Source organism: Armigeres subalbatus, chromosome 3 (genome assembly GCF_024139115.2).
Source record: "Armigeres subalbatus isolate Guangzhou_Male chromosome 3, GZ_Asu_2, whole genome shotgun sequence".
Lineage (NCBI taxonomy): Eukaryota > Metazoa > Arthropoda > Insecta > Diptera > Culicidae > Armigeres > Armigeres subalbatus.
In genome coordinates, this window is record NC_085141.1 from 143,506,035 (window position 1) to 143,528,456 (window position 22,422).

A 22,422-nucleotide genomic window follows, 5' to 3' on the forward strand; every position below is an offset into this window, starting at 1 on the left:
AATTGCTTGTACTGATGAAAATGACTGCTTCTCCACTAATGCCGTGTCATGCTTTAGGTTTGCTATGCGTTGACACTCAATCACAAGTGCTTCCAAATTGATGTCTTCTGCAGCTTCAGATTCAAGTTTGGCCAATAAGCGAGTTCTAACATCTGCTTCCTTTGACGATTGCAGTCCGCAAATAAAAATCAGTGCTTTGAATTGGTCGATTTTGAGCTTTGATAATTCAAATTCTTTACACTGGCGGTTCACGCTTCCGGCGTACGAGACAAAGTCATCTTGTTAACTCTTGATTAACCGGAAACAATCATAACGTTTGCTGAAAAGTGCTAGTTCTGTTGACCGAAAATCACCTTTAGTTTCGCCACGACCTGGTCGAACGTAAAATCACGCGGGTGCTGCGGCAGAAGGTAGTTGATAAATTTTTCGTGAACTGTAACGCTTAGACTTCGCAGTAATAAACGAATCTTCGCTTGGTCGTCCAGTCCTCTGCCGTCTGCTCTGAAAAGATTTTCGAATTTGCTGAACCAACGGTCGAAAGTCATTCCTACTGTAGGATCGTAGTGGAACTCCTTGATCGCTGATGATAATGATTCAACGATCTGTTCTGCGCTTTGCTGAGCTGTCGCCGAAACTGCTTGTGGATTGGCCAAGTGCTCCAGGAGAAGTAATAACCGTGCATTCTGATCAGCCATCTGCTTCATCAACTGCTGCGTTGAAAGTGGCGCCGAACCGGAAAATCCACTGTCTCCACCTTCAGCCATAGTGATTCTAAGACGTTGCAAATTGAAAATTCTTTAAATATTCTCGTCGCCAAATTGTTGTAGTTAAACAACTATTTAAGTTTTAACAAATTTTATAAAATGTCTTGCTTGGTTGACAGCTGAATACATAATGAACTATTTTATACTTCTACGTCATCAGGCATGCTATGATATTAATATTTCAAATCCTAGCTTGCTATGATGGTAATATAAAACATGATAATTGCAATTATCTCAACCTTAATAAATGAAGTTTACGGTCTACGAACCATAATCAATATAGTACTGATACAATCTTTCCTCCAAAAATGTATGAAGGAAATCGTTTTCTCTTACGGTTAACATTCTTCACAACCCGTTGCTCATACAGTCCGGTCTACGAAAAATATAGTCACTATGGTCAAAACGTTATCAGACTACAGTACGGTTATGGTTAAGTACCATTATCATTATGGTTCAACCTGGAACGTATGCCGTTCCAATAATGGTTCGGCTATCGTTTGAATTTATGCGGATCGTAGCCAGGATGTCCCGGGCACAATTTTTTTTATACTACTTTTCAATGATGACAACGTTCGCATAATTTAAAACCATCTGCAGTATTATTGTGACTATTCACTTGAATTAAAGAATACTGTTACTGTTCGTATAATCGCCTCTTAACAAAGTAATTATATGTTGAGCTGAAACCAATATTATACAGCATGTTATATCTACCATAACGTATGCTATTATGTCATGGTGCATTGTATCTTCATAATTTCTTATTTTACATTATTTCAAGACAAAATTTTCAAAGCGACTTATCTGCTTTTGTAAACAAAGATTCATACGACGATTTGACTAATCTGATAGCTCTCCCACGCAAACCAACACCATCAATAGGTAGATGAAGGATTCCGCTACCTGTTGATGGTGTTGGTTTGCGTGGGAGAGCTATCAGATTCGTCAAATCGTCGTTTGAAGCTTTGTTTACAAAAGCAGATAAGTCGTTTTGAAAGATTTGTCTTGATTTAGGAAGAAAACTATAAAAACCATATATGACTAGTTATTGATATACCTTTATAATACGGATTGCGGTTTTGGAATAATTTCGTATCATCTTTAGCTGGTTTCGTAATGATGAATTATATCATCTAATGGTAAAAACACAATAAATGTATAAGTTCTGTGGCAAGTGTATGTTTAACTTCAAAAAGAGAGCAAAATTTATTTATCGTGCAGTTGTTGTGGAATTTCCACTTGGAAGGATATCTAAAAGAGAACAGGAATCTACCTGGATAAGATGCAAACCACATTAGTCAAGATTCATTTTCATCTTAGACTCGACCCAACTCCCTTTTAAGCTTTTTATGTGTGTGTTTTCCCACACTCTTGTGAATCGAAGCGGTTCTGTCAAAAAAATTCTCATTCAGTCAGTCCGTAGACCGCGGCGTCCGTGCATGTTCTTGCATCGCCATTTTATTTAATTCGTTTTCCGCCGGTGAATGTAAAATTTAATTATGTGCATTGCCGTGTAATTAACAATAACAGGACATAAGCACCCTAGGTAGCTAAAATAGTTTTGGATTGAGGATTTAATGTTAAATGTTAATATATGAATTTTATTATTTTCCAATGGCGCAGGAAGTATCAAATAACGGAACGAGGATTGACCGATCTGGAACTGGTTCTAACGGCAGATATGCTTACCGAGCGGCGCAAGACGGAGGCAATTGTAGCATTTGCGATGCGGCATTAGAATTGCCGAGCTGCGGAGCCATCTTCGAACCCACGCGGAACCAAACTCATGCCGACGTTAACGTCCACACCAAACCGTATGCTGAGGACTTCTGGGAGAACCATCAGGCCCCAACATGTTTGCACGTGAACACGGAGAACACATGTTGACTGTGTAGCCACATTTTTTCCGGAGAAAACCAATAATGGATCATGCTAGAGATCATTACAAACCGGGAGAACTGTTTGTTTGTCGACAATGCTCACGAGGGCCTGAGCACAGCTTGTATTGCGCCATAGGGAAGATCCATTAATTACGTAACGCCAAAATTGGACTTTTCAACCCCCTCCCCTATGTCACACTTTTTGTATGAAGCTTCCGAAAATTTTGTATGGATCGTCACACTTCACTCAACCCCCTCCATTCTAAGCGTTACGAAATTTATGGACGTTCCCATATGGAGCAGAAATCTCAAAATTTGGAGAAGAATTTCATGTGAACTTCAAGGCTGAACACATCGACCGGCACATTAAAACACACATCCTGTCTGAGAAGAAAGGAATGCTGTGGGGACTCGGATTCATTCGAGAATCCTGTAAAGATTCCTTAGAAATCTTTTAGGAATCCTGTGGGGATTCCTTCGGGAATACTTTGGGGATTCCTTCGGTAATCCTGTGGGGATTCCTACGGGAATCATGTGGGGAGTCCTACGAAAACCCTGTAGAGATTTCTAAGGGAATACTGCGGGGATTCCAACTAAAGTCCTGTGTGAAATGTAAAATTTAAATGTGAATGTAAAGCCCCAAAGGCAATACAACGGAACGGCGACGGAAACGGAAAATTTGACAGTTAGCCCATATATTTTCTGTCAAATTTGCCGTTTCCGTTGCCGTTCCGTTGTATTGCGTTTGGGGCTTAAATCTCGCAAAAATGTAAAAAAAAACTAATAAAATAGATATTCATAATAAAATTTATAACAAAATGATTAAATAGTTTCCAAAAAAAAACAAACCTAAAACAAACAAGAACAAAAAGAAGAAGAATCACTAGGTCTCTACCACATCTAGCAAAAATCTAGAAGAACTGTGGTACCCTTGACTATTAGATATCTCTACGTTATCTAAGAGAATCTATATGTCAAATCCCTTCCGGTTCAAACGGTCTACTCGTCTAAAATTTGAGGTAGACACCGGTTTAAACGGTTGTTGCATTTGAGGCGGATTTGAGGTCTGACAGGTTCTAGAAATCGACCAAAAATATCTAGGAGACTCATTTTTTTGTCTCAGAGATATCACGGGAGATTTCTAGAAGACGTTTCCAAGCGGGATTGTTGAATCAGACTGTTTGATTTTTTTCTTGGGTTTTCCGGATTTTTTCTTCGTTTCTCGGGCTGAAATCAAAGGTAAGCGATAAAATGATGCGTTATTCAATGAAACACGCGTTTATTATTAACATTGTTTACAGTTCCCAACAGCTCTGTAAAAATGGAGAAGATTGACGAGGCCTTTTGGATCCAAGCCAATTTTATTATTCTACACTGCCAAAAATATCTATATCCAGCTTTCCACGCTCGGTAATGGCGGCTTGTCGATGTGTAAAAATCAATAAGTCACTGTACTGTTTGACACTAGCTGGAGGAAAGCCCACAAGCGTTCCTGATGGTTGAGGGGAAGGGAAAAAAGCCTTTTCGCCAGTGAGTTTTCCTCCAGCTAGTGTCAAAAAGTACAGTGATTGATTGATTTTTGCACACCGACAAGCCGCCATTACCGAGCGTGGAAAGCTGGATTATAGATAGTAGAATCTATAGATGAGCGAAAGCATGGCTGAGTCGATTTTTTTGCCCGTAAACACGCGCATATGACGTCACAGCCCTTAACGTTTCCATTGAAATCGTGACGTCATGCTCGTTTGGAGACACGTTTGACAGTTCGTTTGGAGACAGAGGATTTATCTTCGCTCATCTATATATTCCACTATCTATAATCTATATAAGATATATGTGCCGCCGTTATAAATTTTGCAATAGCTCTACCCTAATATAATCGATATATAACCACACATAAATTAAATAATTGCTTATTCGAGACCACACATAAAGTTTATTTAGATATTGTAGGGTGCTGTCAATACGATACACCGCGCGGCTGTTGTGATGTTTCCAAAAGAGCATTTGCACAAGATTCCACGCGGCGTTTCACATTTGAAAGGAACATCCGCTCCCTAGGAAACGCCCAATGCTATCTCCCCATAAGAATCGAGTATACGGGCAGCAAAAGTGCGGTGCGTCGTTTCCTCTGGGGAGCGCCGCGTACTTTTGGGCAAATGCGTTAATATAGACTGTACAATTTTGGTACAGATTTATCAAATTAAAGTCCATTTTCGTCATTGCAAAATAGCGTGCAACTCGTTGCAAAACTCGATTTTTTCAGCACTCGTAGTATTTATCCAACTCGGGAAGGCTCGTTGGATAAACGTACAACTCGTGCTGAAAAAATCATCTTTTTGCAACTTGTTGCACAAACTACTATTGTAGTTCCCCTTTTCCAAGATTATGCGTACTTTAAAGTCATAAAAGAGTATATTCTGGTTACCGTGTACAAGACAGAGTGATTTTTTACCCAATAATGGGTACTTTCTCAATCGTAAACTGTCATATGAAAAGGCCTATACAACCCAACGTTTTCAGTGGACATACCTTGAAAATTAATCTTGGCATACATAAAACGATTATCAGTGTGAGTGACACTTCGAACCTTTCTCAACTGTAGCGATTTTGACGGCGAGGAACTTCTCATCGGCCAACAGTCCCGCAGTTGTGAGTAGATCATCGCTTAGCCCAAAAGGTATCCCTGGTTTCACCGTTCCTTCGTGTGACGGAGAAAGGAAAGAAAAAAAATTGCAGTAGGAATAAAACCGTGTTCTTGGTTGGCAATATTGCCCTGAAGGCCGTGCCACCTCCCTAGCGCCATCGTCCAAAAAAAAGTGTCGTTTTTGTCGCGTTTAATTCCATCGTGTCCGTTCCGTGGAAGTGAAGATTATTTGGCCGTGTCATCCGACCCGAACCGTGCTGTCGTCATCTGCGTGTGTGAAGTGGAAAGGCAAAAAAAGTCGACGGAATTCGATTCTGCGGCGTGAAAATCGCGTGTGAAAACCTCTTCAGTGTGTGTGCTGCCCGCGAGAGGGAGGAAGTTTTTTGAGTTCCGAAGAGCAGTGTTCCGACCGATTCTGGTGCGTTCCGTGGCCCAGCTGGATAACCTTTGCTCTACCCGTGAATTGATGTTTTACTTGTGAATCGTAAAGCTTCGTTAAGGAATAGTTTAGGTGAATTGTGATTTGGCCCTCGGTGGATTTGGAAGATCGAACCAACTAAAGCGATCCAGGAAGGTTCGGAAAAAGTTCCCCCACGAAAAAGAGGAGCAAGAAAAAGGTTGAAAAAACCTCTCCCCCGTGTTGTCTTGTTCGTTGCGTTGTGTGCTGGTGGAGAAGAAGTGCCCGTTGAATAAAAGTCGGTAGTCGTCGTGACGGTTCTCATCAATAGCGATTTTTTTCATTCCTTCTGTCCGCGGTTGAGCTCGCGAGCAGAGCAGAAGCAGCTGAACAGTGTGCGTGACTCTCGACAGCGGTCGTCGTGGTCATCGGGCAGCAGCGCAGGCAGAATCTGTTCGAACAACAAAAACAATAACAAGCTCTAAAGGCGGAGGACGTTCGGATATCGCTGCAGCAGAAACAGCTGAACATTTCCGCACGGATTATTGATATCGAAGCACCGAAGGAGCAGGAGGCATAACCATGGCGGAATCCGGCGAGGATGTACAAGCGCAGGTCAACAGCAACAAGAATCAACCAGGTATTGTGCAAAGTTCCTTTCCGATGCCGACGAAGTTTTAGGAAGAATGTGAGATGGTTTGTGTTTAGTCGTTATCGAACATTCCGATGGAAGTCATCTTAAAACACTCATTCTTTTTCCTACATCATAATTCTAAAGGTTCACTAATAATCTCACAATTATTTTTGCAATCCTCGAGAAAAGTCATTCGGAAAAATCATACCAAACGCAGGTCATTTTTTTTTTATATAATAAAATCCTAAAATCCCAATTGTTTAAAAAATATAAGTGGTAATCTTTTCTTGACAATCAGGAATTCTACATTTTTCGCCTTGTTGAAATGGAGCCTTTTTATCACTCGGATTTTAAAAACAATCTTAGAATTCACTGTGCTCTATTCAATAAACTTTCAAACTATGCGATCACTTGCGCCTTTTTTGAATTTAATTTGTAGAATCAAAAATTAAAAAAAAAAAACAGAACTTCCGGCTTTGCGCTGTATTTGTCCTACTTGAAACGCAGTAGGTAGGGGAAAGTCAGGCAAGATGGCCACCCTAAGCGGTAACTCCTTCGAATTCGGCCGATTTGTCCATGAAACAACTATATGATTCCCCCTCATTGACATAAGCATCAATAAACACTGATTTATGACGTTTCAGTATCTTATAAGCTGGTTTTAAAAATTAAAAAAGGTGTTTTTATGGTGCCTATATTTGCCATATGGGGCGATATGACCACTCCTTCGGGGCCAGACGAGCAAGAACCAAAAAATATATCGAAAGTGTGCTAAATTTATTTAAAACAGGCGACATATTCTTGCACTTCTAGAGATTATTTGATCATTTTAAAAATCCTTGTAAGGGTTAGGCGACTCTTAATCTTGGTGATGACCTTGTTCCTAATACAGTTGGTCTTCAAATCAATATTACAAGAACAAGTAAGGTTGTCTAAGTGCGTTTTTCAGTTGCATAGCCCTCTTACATTATTGTTAACCATCCCTCGTAATAATAATGTGAGTATAATGCTCACTTAAGTCATAATTAACATTGGCTGTCTTGCCCATATGGTGATCTTGCCCCACTTTCCTCTATGTCACAAACACGAGTGAGCTTGATTCGATCCCAACGTTGGCGTTGGTCATCTTCCAGCAATCTTGCTTGCAATGACTGCTTCTGTTACAAGTATGGCATTCCCCTTTGAATTTGACTTGTCCTTGTTTTCCCCGCTTTTGTCTCCAAAAAAGCAGCGCATTTTTCGTATTTTCATGAGCTCGTACTTGAATTCATCTTCCGGCAGATTTTCTAAGATTTTTATGGATTCGGAAGCAGCATCCCAGAATCAGAAAATCAGCAGAAAACCCCAAAGGAATTATTAAATTCTGAATAATTTTCTATGGAATTTTCTAAGAGTTTCTTACGTAACTTCCAAAGAATTTAGAATACGTTAAACGACGTTAGATGCGTTCACGCAGAAGTAATATGCTAATCTCATTACTTAAAGTGGGGACATCTAATACATGCTATTATTGTTCGCCACGCCGCCGCCGCTGTTCAAAATCTGTCACGGGGCTGATCTTACTCACGCTGGTTTAAATTTCAAGAGTCTACATTATTCAACGCAAAATTTGGAGTATAACGTAAAAATTTGAAAAAAAAAATCAGATTCCAATTCCAAAGAACTCTCCGTGAATATCTGAAGATTTCGATGAATTTTAGAGGGTATTCCGGCGAGCTTGTCGAGAAAATTTCAAACAATTTACTGACGAAAGCTTAAAGAATTTGCCGCAGAAATACTGAAGAGTTTGCTGCAAAAATTGTGTAGACTTTCCTAAGGTAACTGCAAAAAATGCCGTGGAAATCCCTCAGATTTTACCACGAAAGTTCTGTATGAGGAACTTTGAATAAATTCTATCTATCTTCTACTTATATAAAAAATGACGATTTGACTCACGAATGGATTGGCTGGTAAAATACGGCAGATTACAGTAGGCTAGACATGTAGTGCGTATGCCGGAAGAGCGACTAGCAAAAGTGTTGGTTATATGAGAACCTGGAAAAGTGTGTTTTTTAGTGTTCGATCTGAAAACTTCATATTAGAAGCATGGTGTTTTCAGAAGAGTTGAAGAATATTTCTTCGGGAAGCCCATAAGACAAGATAAGAAAACATGGATGATCTAACCACCTTTAAGGGCGGTAGCGAATGAAAATAAAAGACGCAGAATGTGAGTTAGAACATATTTTCTGAATACAAAAAAATCGAATAACGGTTTGGTATCGAGTTAGAGAATGCTTTGTATAATGATTCCCAAAAATCATATTTTGAGCATAACTTTTTTTGAAAATAATTTTAGCAGAAGGTTTATTCTAGAAAGTTGTTTATAATTTAAAAAAATATGTACTTTGATCTATTTTAACCCCTGTCAAAGTTATTAAGGAATCTAGAAAAAAAGTCAGTTTTCACATCAACACACCATGAAAAGCGACAAGACAAACAGCCACCATTTGAAAGATTCGGTTCGGGAATTCTTTCAGGTATGAGCCCCGGTACCACCTTCGCCTGGATACCCGGCCACTGCGGCTTTAGGGGAAATACCGAAGCCGATACCCTGGCCAATGTCCGATACTTTACACCCGCTCCGTTCCGCTGGCCGATGTTAAGAAATGGACGAAGAGCGTTGTCGGCCAGGACTAGGCTCGTACTTGGAGCAATAGCAGAGAACTCTTTTTGAGGAAAGTCAAAGGATCCATCGGCTCCTGGAGATACTCAAAAAGAACAACAGGTGCAGGGCTGGTAGCAGGTCACTTTTTTGAGTCTATTAACTAAAAAGTCACTATTTGCATCTAAAAGTCACTGAAGTCATTATTTTTCAGGAAATGGTCACTAAACTCCCCATTCAATAATCAATAAAAAACCCAAATTAATTCACCTAGCGGTGACGATGCCTTTCTCGATTAAATCAAGATTTACTGAAGGTGGTAACTTCGTTTTTTTTTTTCAAATTCCTATCTACCAAAAATGTTGACAATTTTGTTTTTCTGTAAAATAAGCATAATACATTATGTTATAATCAAGTTATGACGATCGTGAAATTTTCTTTCATCCATTTTTGACAGAGAAATTATTTCAAGTATTGTTATTTGTAACACATATTGATATAATTGTTATGACTAACTGGTCGGGTTGGTATATAGCATCATGGGTCTCCAAGTCTTCTATATAAATGAAATGTACACGAACATTTGAAAAATTAAGCCAATAATTCTCAAGGCCGACTTGAACATGACGTCAAATACATTTAAGATTCATTCCTTCGAAAAAATCACTATAATGAAGAAATTAAAAAAATTGAAGCATCAATGAAACCCCTCTTTTCCCCTTCCAATGTATGACACAAAACAAACGCAAACACCACCATGGCTATGAGCGTACGAACCAGTAGTTAATCGTGTCGTTATCGAGTGCAATTTCTGTTCCCAACGATGAAACTTTCAACTGTGTTGGTGCGAATGCTCCGATAAAGTATAATGGCAATAATCATCATCGAGTCGGCTCTCAGCTTAAAAGCGCGTGCGTTGTTCGTCGATAAGTTTTCGTGTTCAACAAGTTGCACATTGCAAGCTTTGAATAGCTTTGCTCGTTGAGTTAGCGTTATCGATATTGCCGTAGCGAGGTTTCTGCATTGTGCTTTATGTCCCTCCAATCCGCAGCGTCGACAGAGATTGCTTCTGCTTTGCCTTTGCAGTCCCATTGCTTGTGCCCCGGTTCCAGGCACTTGAAGCAAACTTCGGGTTGCTCGTATATGCCCACAGGGCACACCGACCATCCCACCTTGACGATCCCTAACTTGACTACCTTGGAGGCATCCGCTGCAGATAGCCGAACCAATGCTACCTGCGTCCCTGCCGGACCTTTCCGTAGCCGAACGGCTGCGGTGGGCGTCTCCACTTCACACTGTCGCCGCAGTGCCGTGACGAGCTCTTCGACTTCGGTGATCTCGTCCAGGTCTTTACTCTTAGATTCACCTCCGTCGTGAGTGCCCTCACCTTGACCGTCTCGCCTAGAATTTCCTCCGCCAACGCCCCGCTTCAGCTCGAGGATCATCTCGCCCGTCCGGGTGCGTCTTATTCGACGTACATCGGCGCCGAGTTCAGCGAGCTTGACGTCACTCCTCATCGCCTTCAAAACATCCGAGTACTTAGCCTCGTCCGCCGTGATGACTAGGGCATCGCCCCTGGAGCGATTGGCGCCTACCCTAGACTTCTTGCTACCCTCATTCGCCTGGGCCTTCTTTTCGGCCCTTGACGTCTTCGGTTTCCTTTTGTTCTTATCTTGACCAGGGTCCAGGAGGCGTCATCCCCCTCTATTTCCCTGGTCTGGGGCGGCTGAGAGTTCTCAGCCTGCCGTAACCCCTTAGCACCGTCTTTCCTGGGTGGACGGACCTTTCCATGTCCTTCCTCCCCCGGTTTGGGAGGTACCTGGCCGTGGTTCAGCTTCCCAGCCCCACTACCCTTGTTCGGGGTAGTAACCCTCCGCGTTTTGGAGCGGCCCCAGGGAGCTCATCTCCTGGAGACTGTCTCCCCCGTTTTTGTGTCTGCTCCGTTGGAGCAGTCACCCCAGACGTGCCCGCGAATACTTGAGCCTCAGTCTGGGTAGACTTTGGTACTACCGTCTTCGCTGGCACGCCCTCAGTCGATTCGACCTTGCCCGAGTCCGCGAATTCTTGGGCCTCAGTCTATGTAGATCTCGACTCCACGGATTTCACGGGTTTACACTTGGCCGTCCCGACCGCCCTCTCCAGCTTGGCGTCCAACATCGACTTTCGAAGTTTCAGCAAGCTCCTTATTGATATTATGTTTCAATGACGCAAAATCGATGATGGCGTCCAGCTGTTCCGTTGCCACCTCGAAGGCCGACGAATTAGCCGAACGCCTTGGGATTAGGGGTTAGTGACGATGGTCCCTTTGGTCGCACCCACTCACTCTAGCTGATGTCAGAAGGACAACAGTGCCCAGGCTGCACTACCAGCTAAGTACAAAACTCTTAGCTGGCGGTCGATTGTCATCGGAAGACCCATGGAAGCGTGAGATTGGAACTTGTGAGGACCAGAGCTGTGTAGGTCGCTCCTTCCCAGATGTCAACTCACCAATTCGCATCCCGAGTATGTATCTTGTGTGGCAAGTACAATGGATACACTATGCCCAGGGTGACCGAACCGAGAATCGAACTCGCCATCTCCGGATTGGTAATCCTAAGCATTTGTTCGCAAGGCTACTGTAGACCCGCCACCGCCAAGTCACAAGTTAAAAAAAAATCGCTTGTGGTTCCAGTCAACATTGAACACCTGAAAATTTCTATCTTCTTACTGCGAAAACCGGGTGAAACTTACCTTTTTCGCTTATTTTTATCAACTCATAAGCTAACTCTAATACATACAAATTATAAATAATAATTTTATTAGAGTTTTGCCTCAGACCGGCAGCCGTTGCATCCATTCAAGGCCAGCTGGGGGGAGGGTCTATGTACCAAAACCAACCTTTTTTGCACATTTTGGGGCCCCACAAGCTATCGGCCCCTTTTTGGCTAAATCCGGCCCTGCATCCATTGAAAGCTCCAAGTATATTGTAGTCATCTTCAAGTAACTTTCGATTCAGATTTACTATGATCTAATTCTTATTTTTAGCGAATGGAACTTGTTGAGGTGCGAAGTGCTGACCTCGAGTACAGAGTACAAAATTGAGGTGTATTGGAACCATTTTGTTTACTAAGAAAACGCTTGTTTATTTATTATCAGACTAAGGCCGGAGTGGCCTGTACTGCACATAAAAGTCTTCTCCATTCAGCTCAGTCCTTGGCTGCACTTCGCCAACCACGCAGTCTGCGGAGGGTCCGCAAATCGTCCTCAACCTGATCGATCCACCTTGCCCGCTGTGCGCCTCGACTTCTTGTTACCGTCGGATCGTTGTCGAGAACCATTTTCACCGGATTACTGTCCGACATTCTGGCTACGTGCCCGGCCCATCGCAGTCTTCCGATTTTCGCGGTGTGAACGATGGATGGTTCTCCCAACAGCTGATGCAACTCGTGGTTCATTCGCCTCCTCCACGTACCGTCCGCCATCTGCACTCCACCGTAGATGGTACGCAACACTTTCCTTTCAAAAACTCCCAGTGCGCGTTGGTCCTCCACGAGCATCGTCCAGGTCTCGTGTCCGTAGAGAACTACCGGTCTTATAAGCGTTTTGTAGATAGTCAGTTTGGTACGGCGGCGAACTCTATTCAATCGGAGCGTCTTGCGGAGTCCAAAGTACGTGCGATTTCCAGCCACTATGCGCCTCCGAATTTCTCTGCTGGTATCGTTATCGGCGGTCACCAGTGAGCCCAAGTACACGAATTCTTCAACCACCTCGATTTCATCACCACCGATAGAAACTCGTGGTGGGTGGCTTACATTGACCTCTCTTGAGCCTCTTCCTATCATGTACTTCGTCTTCGACGTGTTGATGACTAGTCCAATCCGTTTAGCTTCGTTTTTCAGTCTGATGTAGGCTTCCTCCATCCTCTCAAAGTATCGTGCCATGATATCAATGTCGTCGGCGAAACCAAATAACTGGACGGACTTCGTGAAAATCGTACCACTCGTGTCAATCCCTGCCCTTTGTATTACTCCCTCCAGAGCGATGTCGAATAGCAGACACGAAAGACCATCACCTTGTCGTAATCCTCTACGCGTTTCGAAGGGACTCGAGAATGCCCCTGAAACTCAAACTACGCACATCACCCGATCCATCATCGCCTTGATCAACCGTATCAGTTTATCCGGAAATCCGTTTTCGTGCATTAGCTGCCATAGCTGGTCCCGATCGATTGTATCATATGCGGCTTTGAAGTCGATAAATAGATGATGTGTGGGCACGTTGTATTCGCGGCATTTCTACAATACCTGACGTATGGCGAACACCTGGTCTGTGGTAGAGCGTTCACCCATAAATCCCGCCTGGTACTGCCCCAAGAGCTCTCTTGCAATTGGTGTTAGTCGGCGGCATAAAATTTCGGAGAGTACCTTGTAGAAAACGCTTGTAGATGAGCCTAAATACCCTCAGGTAACAGCTGTAGTAGGGTTCATAATGTTCACTCAATCCCAGGATAATCACTCACGAAAAGTTTCGGCGATGAATACCGCTTTTTGGCAAAAAAAAAAAAAACACTGATAAGTGAAAACTATGTATCGTACACTTGGTTTGCCGCAAAAGTTGGTTCGCTCGTGGTCTTCCCTATCCTCTAGCCTTTTCGTGCCATCACCATTTCAAACGGTAGTAGAGAACATAAACATAATGTCTACATGCAGATACCGTGGTGGTGTGACTAGAAAGAGCGTATCACTATGTGACTACGGCATTATTGTTAATGTTCTAGGTTCGAATTCCATCGCGGACGTACAATTTGAAAAACAAAAAAAAAAGTTCTACAATAAATCTCGTGAAAATCGGATGAGAGGGAAAAGTGTCGAAACAACAAGAGGATTTCATCTAATAGCACGGATAGGCACGATTTTCGTTTATCTTCCAAGGCTAGATTAAAGTGACGGATAAATGACGTTCCTCGCCAAAAACAGCGAAAAAAGGTTTATCCTAAACCCGAAAAACGAAATGAAAAGTAGAAACCATGAACTTATCCTGCATCACATGGCAACGCCGATATCAAGCAAAGTTTCTATACGTCAGGAAGAATATTGAGCAATGATACGGCGTCAATGACGAGCCTAATCTTGTTCCCATCTCCATGCCAAAAGATCTAATGAGTAGCTAATAATAGCAGGGCTGTTACAACTGTCGCGGATTTCGCGATTTTCGCGTTTTTCGCGAATTTCGCGGATTTGTCGCGGATTTACCCTTCCAGTCGCGAAAATCGCGGTTTCGTCAAACATTGTCGCGAAAATCGCGGATTTATAATTACACTCTCGCGAAAATCGCGATTTCCTCAATTTTAGGAAAAATTCAACATGTCAATTATTTGGGCATTTGCAATATAAGCAATCCGTCAAAGATCCAAACACATGGTATTCGAATAACCCTTCAATCGTCGTATGGATGTTGGTTTAAGTGGATGCATAGAAAGTCGCTCGAATTGCCAGATCGATCATACTATTCATACTGCATTTAAAGATACCCGAAATGCCGAGAACTATTTATTTTATTGCTTGGAACATTTGTGCCACTTATTCCGGAATTACAATTATGATTACTTGCACTGCATAGAGGGTCGACGATAAAGTCGGATTAAACGCATTAATATTCACACCTGCAACTGCCGGGACGGAACTGATAGCTGATCGAACTGTCTTTATTATGTGTTTTTGATTTGTAATATTAGGTTCAACACAAATGAGGAAAGAAATCAGAAGGATTCCTTTCGCGAGCCAACCTTTAGTTCTGCCAATAGCAATTTAAATTAAGAGGAAAGCCGGACCAGAAGGGCCGCCTTGTGAGCCAGCCAAGGGCTTCGCCAGTTGTTTTGAATCAAAATTGCCACATAAAAATTATTGTAAGGATAAAATTTGGCAGAGAAAAAACACAAAAACACTAATAAAATAGACAAAAAATGTGATGATAGGGTTCCCACGGTTCCGGCTTTTCCGTGAGGACTGGAATCATGGGGTTCCTGCCGCTCCTAGGGTGGTGGGAATCTGGTTCATCTGCATCCTCGAGTGTCTCGCAGTTATCTTCTTTTGCGCGTGGTGTGTTAACTTGCTGATGAAGGATTAAGGTCTAGATTGGGATGGTTGGAGCGATATTCAAAAATCTGAATATCGTCCCTTGAACGATAGATAGGTTTTTTTTTCATTGCCCAACCATCAGTTGAGTCCAGTTTTGTACCGTGCTTAATGACTCCCACTATTACAGGCATCTCATTCAAACATTTCAGTATTCGTCCTTTGTTTTATTATGTATTCCAATCACTTTTTGGTAGGCTATTTTTTTTCAGTTCCATCCGTTTTTGTTCCATTACCTGTGCTTCATAATTCCTCGCTGTTCTCATATCCATTGAGAGTTTATTCGTGATTACCCAGTTGCAACAAACTGTCTGATTGAACTTGAACCTTGAGACTCCAAAAGAAGCCTACGATGGATAGCACATACGGCATTGTAATGCTCACTATAGATGGCTAATCGCTAGATCCTGACAAGTCCCCTCTTCGTTTGGAAGATTACTCACTTACGAACTAGTTTGCACATGTGGTGGCAGAATCTAACTATTTCCGTTTACCCAGCTTCACTGCGATATAGATTCATTAACTCTTACGTACTCAGTCAATCCTGGGCCAATTGCTAAAAGGCGCACTGAAGTTTAGTACCCTCAGGTCCACATTAAATTGCAAAACGCCATCGTGTACGCGACCTACCATGAAGCCTACAGCCTCTTTTGGGATCTCTAGTGCATCTTATCTTCGCTTGATGCTCTTCCTGCAAATGAACAACGTGTCGAGTCTGCCGTGTTGTATAAGCATAGCAATATCCATCCATTATCTCATACGTAGTGGTAATGACATCATTTTTCAAATCAATAACATTATCCGAGTTTTTAAAAATTCGCAGGCCTTAGAACCGTGCCTGTCCGCCTCTGGTATCATTTCGCCTGAGTGCTTTTTAATCAGATTCGTCAAGCTTTGTTCTGGTCTCTGCTTGTTTTTGAAGAAATTGGTCTTATTATTTCCTAACTGGCGGATTGATGAAAGTACACAATGCAATGACTGATCAATAAACAGCCTGACGGATAATTTATGCGTCCATGCCCTTGTAAAACGATGGTAGAGATTAGAAGAAAACTATATAGCGTACTAAAAAGTATAATTCAAATACATATAGCCCTTGATCTAACTGGTATTTACCTATGACAACAGACTGCCATCTGCCCAACCAACTTATAACGAAATGCATCGATACAACATTTCTTTCGGGCATAGTTCAACGCTGCACATATATTTTATGTGGCTCGTGGTATGCTTGAAGCGATAACTATGCAGTGTTGGGTATTACATAAATTAGCGAATGTTCTTTCATTTTCTTTTCTATCAACGAATAGATTAGAAGCCAATAGATTAGAAGTAAAAATATTGAAATTTCGCATTTATAAAACGTGTTTTGAAGAAAAAAATAATATTTTTGTTTGTCGCGGATTTGTTTCTACAGTCGCGGATTTCAATTTGCCAGTCGCGAATTTCGCGGATTGGAATTCGACTAGTTTGTAACAGCCCTGTAATAGCATAGACCATGCGAGAAGCCGTTTAGGCCGTGTGCAGGGTTTGCAGAAATCGCTCTCAATAGATAACAAACAACTCTCGCTTAACTTTTCAAAAGGTCCTAAGTAACATTTTTTTCATGAATTAATTTGAATAGCGCAATCAACAGAACAACATGAAAGCTTTTGATTGCAATACTCAAATTAATTCATGAAAAAAATGTTACTTAGGTCCTTTTGAAAAGTTAAGCGAGAACTATAAAAAAAGAGGAAAAAACCTCTTCGAATCATAACAAGCCATGAAAACAAAACTATCACACTTGTACCTACAAGTTAAGAAAAACTTTTTTTTAAACTAGTTTAATTTGCTAATTATCTAATACATGCATTCATCTCTTACACTAGGTGTTCCGTGTTTTCTTAAGGCTCAAGGAAAGTTGGGCAAAGAAAACAGCTTTCTGAATGATTCATTACCGGCGGAGTATCGTCTGTCTCTTTCCGTCCTTGGGAAAGTTGTGAATGTGTTTGTGCAACACCGGACAATATCACAAACACTAATTCAAAAAATACGGATTTATGTAGTGGTGTGCTGCCAACCTTCATTCCCCCTTAACACTATCATCCTTATTTGCCATTGAATATTTTTAGTTATTATTAATACATTTCAATTGCTTCTGGCAGTTTGGATTTTCCTCTGGTTGAATTGAACCATGTAGGAATTACAATATTTTCTACTTAAACTAAACTTAACCTAATTTATACTAAAGGTACAAGGAGCTAATCGTTGCACTAGAAGATTGTAACGATTTTTGTCTAAAATTGGAAATTATTTTGTTGTTATTTGTTGCAATTTCTCAATATTAGAAATTCTATGAAGTTCATTTGTACTATACCGCGGAAGCAACTTCAGAATCATTTTAAAAATTTTACTTTGAATCCTCTGAAGTGCCTTCTTTCTGGTATTGCAGCAACTAGTCCATATTGGTACAGCATACAACATGGCTGGTCTGAAAAAATGTTTGTAAATCAAAAGTTTGTTCTTAAGACATAGTTTTGATTTTCTGTTTATAAGTGGATATAGACACTTAATATATTTGTTTAATTTGGCTTGAATGCCTTCAATGTAATTTTTAAAAGTTAATTTTTGATCTAGCAGAAGTCCTAAATATTTAACTTCGCTAGACCACATCATTGAAACCCCATTCATAGTGACAATATGTCTGCTAAAAGGTTTCAAATAAGAAGCTTTCGGCTTATGTGGGAAAATAATAAGCTGAGTTTTGGAAGCATTCGGGGAAATTTTCCATTTTCGCAAGTAAGTGGAGAAACTATCCAACCTTTTTTTGCAATCTACTACAAATGCCACGAAGGCTTCGCCCTTTGTCTGAGAGGCCCGTGTCATCTGCAAACAAAGATTTTTGAAACCCTGGTAAGGTACACCGGGGCAAGTTGAAATGCGGGTAAGTTGAAACGGAAGCTGTAATTCAGATAGGAAAAGACCGAATGCTCTGATAATTTCTTTCAACAAACTACTCGCCTAAACGCACCTTCTGACTGCCATTTTTGAAAGATTGCAGCTTTCAAAAGCAAACCCTGCCATTGATTATTTTTCGCCCTTTGCAAAATCCAAAACAACTATTTGACGTGCCAATGAAACAGGTATCAAAACAATGTTTGGAAGAGTCTTTTCATCAAATTTTCACGGTAGGTAATCATTCAATGATAAATCGATGAAAGCCCCGTTTAATTTTTGTATTTTGGTTGTTTGATATTGCTCTGCATGTTCAACTCATCGGGGCAAATAGAAATGCGTGATGCGGGGCAAGTTGAAACAACAATTCAAAACATCACCCTTGCAATTAAAAGTATTTTTTTTTCAGAAATCAGGATGGTTTGAAAAAACATACATTCGAAAAACACAAATTTATAAAAAATATGCAAACTTCTGAACATAAATTTAATAAATTTTCGCCCATTCGGTCGGAAAGTTGACCTCCAATCTCCACTAGAATGAAAAGGGGTCATGTTTAAACTGCAGTTTTGAGATTCTTAATCTACGAGCACTGACTCTCAGAAAAAAACATAGAGTATGTAAACTTTTCGTAAACTCCGCCTTCCACTTCCCCAGCTGGCTCTTTCTTCAATCGTAGAGTTTATGAGAGATATGATGGCTGTTTAGTTAATATGCATTTGTGAAGAAGCCACAATCGAATTAATCAACTTCGCAATATACAAGTAAACCAAATAATGAAGCATCCTGAATAGTAATCCGAGTTGTCACCAGTAGGAGGAAATCAATTTGATAAATTTTCAGCGTAGTTCGTTCTTCAGAATTTGGTCTCTGAAAATACGCTTGTGGCTTTGTTGTACACTGCCCTTATTTGCATAAGAGTCCCATGTCATTTTCGCCGACTTGGGTAATTTGCAGTTGAATTTATCAAACTTGTTTTACATGGAAAAATACAAAAAAATTAAAAAATTGAAAAAAATTGGCATCTTTCTAAAAAATAACATAATATTCTTTAGCCGTATTTATTGCAGTGGGACAATTAAATGGACTATAAGTTTATTATTTTGTGTAAAATAGTACCTATCAAAATATGGAATCTGATTATTATGCGAGTAAATATCAAGATTAGACAACAAAAGTGGGATTTGTTTTCAAATTTCTAGAACAAAGCCTACTATTTCATCAGTTTTTCTTAAACAGGACACAATTTTCAGCTAATTTCTGAAAGAAAATTAAAATCGTCAAAAACTTACATGGGACTCTTATGCGAATCCTGGCAGTTTTATAGTCACCTTTACAACCTCGTGCTTCTTGAGTGTCACTGAGTACATACATTTTGAAACACTGCAAACAGATTCAAAATATACCAAAGGGTGATTTTTTTACAGCACTTCGAATTTCAACTTTGAAAAAACCGTTTCAACTTGCCCCGGTGTACCTTAAGTGAGAAGTAAAAATGTTATACAATATGGGCCCCAGTATGCTGCTTGAGGAACACCAGCTCTTACAGGTAATCTATCGGATTTAGAATTCTGATAGTTTACCTGCAGTGAGCGATCTGATAAATAATTTTGGATCAGCTTAATAATGTACAGAGGAAAATTAGGATTCATCAATTTTACAATCAAACCTTCATACCAATACCACTGTCAAATGCTTTCTCTATCAGATGGTTTGAGACGAATTAAATTCGTAACTCTTAATAACTGATGGGTGGTTGAATGCCCATGGCGAAAACCAAATTGCTCATCAGCAAAAATAGAATTGTCATTAATATGAATCATCATTCTATTTTTTTGTCTGTTTAACGAGACTTTACCCAACAGAGGGTATTCGTCTCTCATCATTCTATTTAAAATAATATTTTCAAACAGTTTGCTTATTGAAGAAAGCAAACTGATTGGACGATAACTAGAAGCAACAGCTGGATTTTTGTCCGGCTTCAAAATTGGAACAACTTTGGCGTTTTTTCATTTATCTGTGAATTGAAAACATTTGTTAAATAAATTAACCAAAAAGGATAAAGAGCTCTCAGGAAGTTTTTTGATAAGTATGTAGAAAATACCATCACCAGGAGCTTTCATATTTTTAAAATTTCTAGTAATAGATCTCACTTCCTCCAAATTAGTTGCCAATGAAGGGTCAAAAACATTCTCTTGATTGAGAATGTCTTGAAACCTCCGTGTGACCTGATCCTCAATAAGACTAGTGAGACCAAGACTAAAATTATTGGCACTCTCAAACTGCTGAGCAGTTTTTTTTAGCCTTTTCGCCATTTGTTAATAAAATTTTAGTTAACTCTTTAAGCGCTGGGATTGGCTTTTGAGGTTTTTTAAGAATTTTCGTTAATTTCCAAAATGATTGGAATCCAACTTCGAGACATTATTCTCAAAGTTGGTATTTCTCAGAATAGCGAAACGTTTTTCAATTTCATTTTGCAAATCACGCCAAATAACTTTCAACGCGGGATCGCGAGTTCTTTGGTATTGCCTTCGCCTCACATTTTTAAGACGGATCAGTAGCTGAAGATCGTCGTCAATAATAATGAAGTTGAATTTAATTTTACATTTATGAACTGCAATGCCTCTGGCTTCGACGATTAAATTTGTCAAAGATATGAGAGCATTTTCAATATCACCTTTGGTATCGAGAGGAATATCAATAAATACAAAATTCCTATCGATATACTTTTTATATAAATCCCAATCAGCTCTATGATAATTAAAGGTAGAGCTGATTGGATTACAAATGGCTTCTTGTGAGATTTCAAACGTCACAGGTAGGTGATCAGACTCAAAGTCATCATGAGTTATCAATTGGCCACACAGCTGACTTGAATCCGTTAAAACCAAATCAATTGTAGAAGGATTTCGACTGGAAGAAAAACAAGTTGGTCCATTGGGATATTGAATAGTATAATATCTCACAGAACAATCTTCAAATAAAATTTTACAATTGGAATTTCTTTGAGCATTATTCCATGAACGGTGTTTGGCATTGAAGTCACCAATAATGAAAAAAAATTGATTTGTTGCGAGTTAGAATGTGAAGATCAGCTCTCAACAAATTCCTTTGCTGCCCATTGCACTGGAAAGGCAAGTAGGCAGCAATAAAAGAGAATTGTCTAAAATTTGTTTCAACAGAAACTCCCAAGGTTTTGAAAACTTTGGTTTCAAACGAAGAATATAATTTATGTTTAATACGTCTTTGAATAACAATGGCGACCCACAGGCGCTGCCAAGACGATCGTTTCGGCAAATAAAATAATTTGGATCTCTTTTGATGAAAAGACCAGGTTTTAAATATGTTTCAGTTATAATGTCGATGTGCACATTATGAACAGATAGGAAGTGGAATAATTCATTTTCCTTACCCTTTAAAGATGGGGCATTTCAATTTTAAATTTTCATGTGACAACTGACAAGGACATGTTTTAGGATTGAAATCTAGATTCTTTGTGATTAGATTGATATCAAATTCTGCCTTCTAGTTCAAAATGATCTGAATAAACCAATGAAAGTTATTTGTATGCAGTTTGATTGCTAATTCCCGTTTCAGATGGAACTAGTTATAAAGCTACCGCTTTTATATGGGGCTCCCTACAAGTGATGCTAGTCGTTAGTCGAAAAGGTTCACTCACCTTGCCGCTAAATCAACCATTTCGACTTCGATGCACGATCAAGTGGCTGTATGTGTACGTGCACATCAAATTATGCAGCAGCACCGTTCCAAACCTAATAAAAATGTATGAGAATTTCGTTGGAGCGAGCTATCATTTTTCGCCAAACAACAGCATTCAGCGAAGCGCCAACTGACCTATATCTACGGATGGCCGACGGCGCGACGCCGACTCCACACAAACGTTCCGCATCCGTGTTGCAAAAGGCACCGACAACGCAACCGTACGAAGTACGTTCATGTGTGGAATTAGTGGGTAAGACAAATAACACCCCAAGGAGACACACTCGTAGTGCTTTTCTTTTTCGCCACCTCGATAGATCACCGACCAAGGCGCTGCGCTACGCTGCACAGTGTTTTCTAACCCAGGAATTCGTGATCGAAAATGTTTTGGCCATGAAAAGTTGATTTTAGAGTCTCGGTGACTTCGGAGAAAAGTTTCAGTATGTTAAGCTTCATATTCTGGAAAAAAAATTTTTTTGACTAATCCCCCTAAAAGTGAGATGGAAATTCTCTTTCCTCCAATTATGAAGATACATCATTGGTGTCTTAGAGAAAGTTGTAGAAAAAGTTTCTAGGAAAAATTTTGCTATATAAATTTTATTTCTATCTGCTATAGAAGTCGAGATATGAGCCGTTATTTATGAATGACCACCAAAAAACAGGTTTTTCACGATACTTTCGTCAAT

General features: G+C 40.2%; 2 protein-coding genes across 5 annotated transcripts in view; one reads left to right on the plus strand and one right to left on the minus strand.

Annotated features, from left to right (window-relative positions):
* Positions 1 to 329: 329 nt before the first annotated feature.
* On the minus strand, positions 330 to 764 carry LOC134222027 (uncharacterized). Its single transcript, XM_062701179.1, has one exon. The coding sequence runs from the start codon at positions 762 to 764 to the stop codon at positions 330 to 332; it is 435 nt and encodes a 144-aa protein (XP_062557163.1).
* A 4,495-nt stretch (positions 765 to 5,259) lies between these two features.
* The window catches only part of LOC134227627 (capping protein inhibiting regulator of actin dynamics), a 477,592-nt gene continuing 460,429 nt past the window's right edge, over positions 5,260 to 22,422 (plus strand). For all 4 annotated transcript variants that reach the window (XM_062709251.1, XM_062709254.1, XM_062709253.1 and 1 more), the window contains exon 1: positions 5,260 to 6,331. In XM_062709251.1, coding sequence (XP_062565235.1) covers positions 6,274 to 6,331 — 58 coding nt within the window. In that variant the 5' untranslated portion in view covers positions 5,260 to 6,273. The remainder of the gene's footprint in view (positions 6,332 to 22,422) is intronic.

Bases quoted from the DNA above. Each gene is read 5' to 3' on its own strand.
- LOC134222027 (XM_062701179.1), bottom strand. From the start codon at position 764: ATGGCTGAAGGTGGAGACAGTGGATTTTCCGGTTCGGCGCCACTTTCA.